This window comes from Frankliniella occidentalis, unplaced genomic scaffold (genome assembly GCF_000697945.3).
Source record: "Frankliniella occidentalis isolate FOCC.00 unplaced genomic scaffold, Focc_3.1 Scaffold216, whole genome shotgun sequence".
NCBI classification, from domain to species: domain Eukaryota; kingdom Metazoa; phylum Arthropoda; class Insecta; order Thysanoptera; family Thripidae; genus Frankliniella; species Frankliniella occidentalis.
In genome coordinates, this window is record NW_026267342.1 from 598,360 (window position 1) to 604,677 (window position 6,318).

The 6,318-nt window shown below is 56.2% G+C and overlaps 1 protein-coding gene across 1 annotated transcript; it reads left to right on the plus strand.

Annotated features, from left to right (window-relative positions):
- Nucleotides 1–209: 209 nt before the first annotated feature.
- Nucleotides 210–6,318, plus strand: LOC127750589 (twitchin-like; the record flags this gene model as incomplete). The annotated part of the gene is given in 14 exon segments (XM_052272673.1): nucleotides 210–512; nucleotides 597–1,472; nucleotides 1,561–2,251; nucleotides 2,389–2,522; nucleotides 2,609–2,816; nucleotides 2,908–3,060; nucleotides 3,144–3,370; nucleotides 3,635–3,925; nucleotides 4,022–4,578; nucleotides 4,669–4,792; nucleotides 4,885–5,187; nucleotides 5,278–5,712; nucleotides 5,901–6,124; nucleotides 6,199–6,318. Coding segments are annotated over 13 exon segments (4,505 nt in total), but the record flags the coding sequence as incomplete, so codon positions are not given.

A 6,318-nucleotide genomic window follows, 5' to 3' on the forward strand; every position in this document is an offset into this window, starting at 1 on the left:
GCAGTTAAACCGCTCAGTCTCACACACTTCCCACGACCCAAGTCCGCCACTAGCGCCTGCGGTGCGCGGGGTAGGCAGCCCACTCCACCGGCGTGTCCAGCGGGCGAGTATCCGCTCCGGTCGGGCGCCCGCCCTCCCCTCGGCCTCGGTCCTTCCACCCTACACTTATGGTGATCACCGCTCACGCACGCCCCTGTCTCTTGCTCCAGGTCTGCCCGGACCGCCGCTCGGACCCTTGGAGGTGTCGAACATCGACAAGCACACCTGCACCCTGCACTGGCGGCCGCCCGCGTACGACGGAGGCCAGCGCGTCACCCACTACCAGGTGGAGCGCAAGGACGTCAACACGTCGCACTGGATAATCGTGAGCAGCTACTGCCGCGACACCACCTTCCAGTGCCAGGGCCTGATCGAGGGCAACTCGTACCTCTTCCGGGTCATGGCCGTCAACGAGAACGGCGCCGGGCCGCCGCTCGAGGGAACCAACCCCATCAAGGCGCGAGCGCCGTTCGGTAAGTCAACAGCGATGTGCATTCCGGTGGCCGTTGGGTGAGTCTAGGGAAGCTGGCTGACGGTGACATTTCTCGCACCCGCAGACCCTCCGTCACCACCGGGCATCCCCAAGGTGACCGAGGTCGGCGGCGACTTCGTCAACCTGGAGTGGGAGCGACCGGACAGCGACGGCGGCGCCCGCATCCAGGGCTACTGGATCGACAAGCGCGAGGTGGGCGGGTCCGCGTGGGTGCGCGTCAACCCGATCATTTGCCAGCCGACGCAGATCAACATCAGCAACCTCATCGAGGACCGGCAGTACGAGTTCCGCGTGTTCGCCCAGAACGAGGCAGGCCTCAGCGAACCGTCGAGCAACTCGAGCTCGATCCGCATCAAGGACCCGAAGGGACCCACGCCGCCCGAGATCGTCAAGCCGCTCAAGAACGCCAACTGCATCCAGAACCACAACGCGCAGTTCCAGTGCACCATCACGGGCCACCCCAAGCCCAAGATCACGTGGTACAAGGGCGCTCGCGAGATCACGAGCGGCTCTCGCCACCACATCTACAGCGAGGGCGACGTGCACACGCTCATCATCAACGACGTGTACGGCGAGGATGAGGACGAGTACGTGTGCCGCGCCGTCAACAAGGCGGGCGTCAAGTCGACGCGCGCCGACCTGGTCATCAACAGCGCGCCCAAGATCAACGTGCCGCCGCGCTTCCGCGACACGGCCTTCTTCGACAAGGGCGAGAACGTGGACATCAAGATCCCCTTCACGGGCCACCCCAAGCCCAGGATCACGTGGTCGCGCGAGGGCGAGACGATCGAGTCCGGCGGCCACTTCCACGTCGAGGTCAAGGAGCGCCACGCCGTGCTCACGATCCGCGACGTCAGCAAGATCGACAACGGGCCGTACACCATCACCGCCGTCAACGACATGGGCTCAGACACCGCCATCATCAAGGTCCAGATCAGCGGTAAGTTGTCGGAACACATTGTGGGGTTTGGATTCATTCCTCCGACCTTCAACCTTTTCATATTTGCTTTATACGTTCTCCTTTGCAGATCGTCCCGATCCGCCGTCATTCCTGACGGTCGACAAGATCGGCCACGACTCGCTGGCCTTGCAGTGGAACGCGCCCGCCTGGGACGGTGGCTCCAACATCACCAACTACTTGGTGGAGAAGCGAGAGCACCCGATGAGCAGCTGGATCCGCATCGGCAGCACCCGGTTCACCGGCATGGCCGTGACCGGCCTGGTCCCCGGCAAGGAGTACGAGTTCCGCGTGTACGCCGAGAACGTGTACGGCCGCAGCGACCCGAGCCCCGTGTCCGGCGTGATCAAGACCAAGGAGCTGCCCAAGAAGGCGCCCAAGAAGCCCAAGTACGAGCTGGACGAGAACGGCAAGAAGATCCGCGGCCGCAGCGAGGGCAAGGTGACCGACTACGACAAGTACGTGTTCGACGTGTACTCCAAGTACGTGCCGCAGCCCGTCGACATCAAGACCAACAGCGTGTACGACGAGTACGACATCCTGGAGGAGATCGGCACCGGCGCGTTCGGTGTGGTGCACCGCTGTCGCGAGCGCAAGACCGGCAACATCTTCGCGGCCAAGTTCATCCCCGTCACGCACGCTATGGAGAAGGAACTGATCCGCAAGGAGATCGACATCATGAACCAGCTGCACCACAACAAGCTCATCAACTTGCACGACGCGTTCGAGGATGACGACGAGATGGTGCTCATCTTCGAATTGTAAGTATATATTTTCCCCGACGAATGAATAGGCAGCCCATGAGTTTCTTCCAATACACATATTGCTTTTCGACACATTATAATCTTGCACAGTCTTATATATTTTACTGATGTTAATTTAAACAATTTTTCCACAGCTTGTCGGGTGGTGAGCTGTTCGAGCGCATCACGGCAGAGGGCTACAGCATGTCGGAGGCTGAGGTTATCAACTACATGAGACAGATTTGCGAAGCGGTCAAACACATGCACGAGAAGAATATCATTCACTTGGGTTCGTTTCCTCTTCATTCAGTGCTCGTTTCGTTTGTAGTTCTATCATTGCGTTCGCTCTTTAAACTTTGTGCGTGCTGGTTGCAGATATCAAGCCCGAGAACATCATGTGCCAGACCCGCACCGGTACCAACGTCAAGCTCATCGACTTCGGCCTGGCCACCAAGCTGGATCCCAACGAGGTGGTCAAGATCTCGACTGGCACTGCGGAGTTCGCAGCGCCGGAGATCGTCGAGAGGGAACCGGTCGGCTTCTACACGGACATGTGGGCTGTTGGTGTTTTGGGATACGTTTTGTAAGTTTCCTTGCACCAAGATTCTGCAGCAGTCTGTGTCCTGTACTGTTTCGTTTTTCACGGACTCATTTCTTTTACTTCTGCCTCGCAGACTAAGTGGACTGTCACCGTTCGCCGGGGAGAACGACATCGAGACCCTGAAGAACGTCAAGGCTTGCGACTGGGACTTCGACACGGATGCATTCGCCAACGTGTCGGATGAGGGCAAAGACTTTATCAAGAGACTGCTTGTCAAGATCAAGGAGTGAGTAGTCGATTTGTATTTTTTGTAGTGAATGGCTTTTTTCTGACCGTTGACCGCACGCCTCGTTTCCGTCTTTTTTCCAGAAAACGCATGACGGCCCACGAGTGCCTGGAGCACCCCTGGCTCAAGGGCGACCACAGCGACCGCACCAAGGAGATTCCCGCGTCTCGCTACACCAAGATCCGCGACAAGATCCGCTCCAAGTACAGCAACTGGGACTCATTCCTCCTGCCCATCGGCAGGCTGTCCGAGTACAGCTCCCTGCGCAAGATGCTCCTCGACAAGTACAAGATCTCAGACACCTCGTTCGGTGAGTAGGGCGTGGGCGTGCCTTGGGGGTGGGTGTGGGAGTGGGAGGTTTAAATATTATGGGCTCCCAAAAGAACCGGGACGGTTATTGGAGTCGATAGGAGCCCCATGATATTTGTGACCCGGGGGAAAAATATCACCTCCCTACGGTATGGACTCCAATGACTATCCTGATACTTTAAGGGCGCTAATATTTCTATCGCCCAAAAGTCACGTTGTACGGAAACAATCTCTTACTAAACCTTTACCTCTCCCGCCCACGCAGACCGGCGGCAAGCGGCGCCGCGGTTCGTCATCAAGCCCCAGAGCGCGTTCGCGTACGAGGGCCAGAGCGTGAAGTTCACGTGCCGCGTGATCGCCATCGCCGCGCCCACGCTGTCGTGGTACCACCAGAACGAGGAGCTCAAGCAGAGCGTCAAGTACATGAAGCGGTACGCCGGCGAGGACTACACCTTCGTCATCAACCGGTGCAAGCTGGACGACCGCGGCGAGTACATCATCCGCGCCGAGAACCACTACGGCTCTCGGGAGGAGGTCGTCTTCCTCAACGTCCAGCGTGAGTAAAGGGGGAGGGACATCGATGTTTAATCGTTTTTGACAAGAATTGTGTTTTTTCATTCAAGACTGGTTTCTCTCTCTCTCCCTCCCGTAGCCTTGCCCAAGGTGGTGCCCGAGTACAAGCCCGAGGCCGCGCCGATCCGCAGACGCGAGCCGGCGCCCATGTACTGGGTGGAGGAGAAGGAGAGCGCGCCCAGCTTCACCTTCCTGCTCCGGCCGCGTGTCATGCAGAGCAGAGACACGTGCAAGCTGCTGTGCTGTGTCAGCGGCAAGCCGCCGCCGACGGTCAAGTGGTTTAAGGAGAAGAGGGAGCTGTCCAAGTACGAGTACACCATGTCGCACTCGGACGGTGTGGTCAGCATGGAGATCGTAGACTGCAAGCCCTCCGACTCCGGCAAGTACCGCTGCGTCGCCACCAACAAGCACGGCACGGATGAGACCTCCTGCGTCGTGATTGTCGAGAGCCCCACGACCAGCAACCCCGAGAACGAGGCCATGGCCAAAAACATTCTGCACTCCGGCGAGAGAAGGTTCATCGAACAACCCCTCAGACCGGCGCCCATGGAGGTGACAATCCGAACCAACATCCAGGGCGACACGGTCACCACACAGACCACCTCGCACAACCCCTCATCAATCGGAAACACAACGGTAAGGGTGGACACAACGAAAATCATTAGTGTCAATTAACTGCTCGAAAGTGTACCTTACTTACAATCCGTGTTGGTTATTGATACGCAGATTGGTGCAAATAAGGACCACACTGAAACTACAACAGACAAGAGGGTCATTAAGAAATACGGCTCTAAACTAGATACTACTGGTAGTCCTTCAAGGTCGCGAAGCGCCACAAAAGAACTGATCCGTACGTATATAATTGAATAATGTATAAAAATCGTAATGACAACAAAAGGATTATTGTCATACAACTCAATTTGCCCCCGTTTTTCTCCGCAGTGCCCCCAGATGATTCCCTGATGTGCCCGCCCAGCTTCACAACAAAGCTCCAGGACAGGACCGTCAACGACGGGGAGCCCCTGTCGCTCAACTGCGCCATCAAGGGCGACCCTGACCCGCAGGTGTCGTGGTTGAAGAACGGACAGCCCCTCGCCTCCTCGGACTCCATCGACCTCAAGTACAAGGGCGGCATCGCCACTCTCGCCATCAACGAGGTCTTCCCCGAGGACGAGGGCTCCTACACCTGCAAGGCAACAAACACCATGGGCACCGCGGAAACCACCTGCAAACTGTCAGTGAAACGTGAGTACTGTTAGCAAGTGAAGTTACTGACCATTGTTAACATTTTTTTCTGTTACACAATTGCCAAAATCCGCCGTTTTTATTTTGCAGCCATGACGCCTGGTAGCAAGCAAGGGTCCAAGTCGGACGACAAGGCCCCCCACATCGTGGACCACCTATCCTCACAGTTTGTGGAGGACGGCAAGCCCGTCGTCCTGACGTGCAGGATCATCGGCGCCAAGAAGTTCGACGTAGTCTGGCTACACAACAACAAGGAGATCAAGCCGTCCAAGGACTTTGAGTACACCAACGAGGCCAACATCTACAAGCTCAACATTGCCGAGATCTTCCCCGAAGACTCTGGTACTTACACCTGCGAGGCATTCAACGACCAGGGCGAGTCGTTCAGTAGTTGCACGCTCACCGTGGTGGTGCCAAACGAGGAGAAGAAGAGCCCTGTGTTCAAAACATTCCCGCGGTCCACGACAGTGACAGAGGGAGAGGCTGCCACGTTCACCTGTGACTTCGAGAAGAAGCCAGAGAAAGGTACGTCAACATATTCAGAACCCCAACCGACATTCGTCTAATTTTTATTTTGTAACAATCTCCAACCATAACGCAAACTTTCCAACGTTTTGCGTTACGCAATGTAAACGACTCCATCACACGTTACGGTAAGCTACTCACCTCTTGTCAGCTGGATATCTGAATAATATTGTATATGTTCTTTGCAGTAACGTGGCTGAAGGACGGCAACCCAGTAGACGAAGCTAGCCCCTTGTACACATTCGAGTACGATGGCAAGAAGAAATACAAGTTCTCCATCAAGAAGTGCTCGAGCACCGACGTCGGCCAGTACGTCGCCAAGGCATCGGGCAAGAAGGGAGAGACCATGGCCGCCTTCGCCCTCAATGTAGCCGCTCCTGGTGAACTATGAACCAACGTGTCCAACTGGGAGGTGAGAATTGGGGAATCTCTCAGCTGTGAACCGAAGAAATGAATGTTGTACTGACCAAAAATTAACTGTTACAGGATACAATTTAAAATAATTTGACTACGGGCAAACAACACGCCAGCTACGAGTGAAGTGGACTGAATGGAATGGACTGTAGTTCTATATGTGTGTGTGTACGTGTGTATGTGTGTACATAA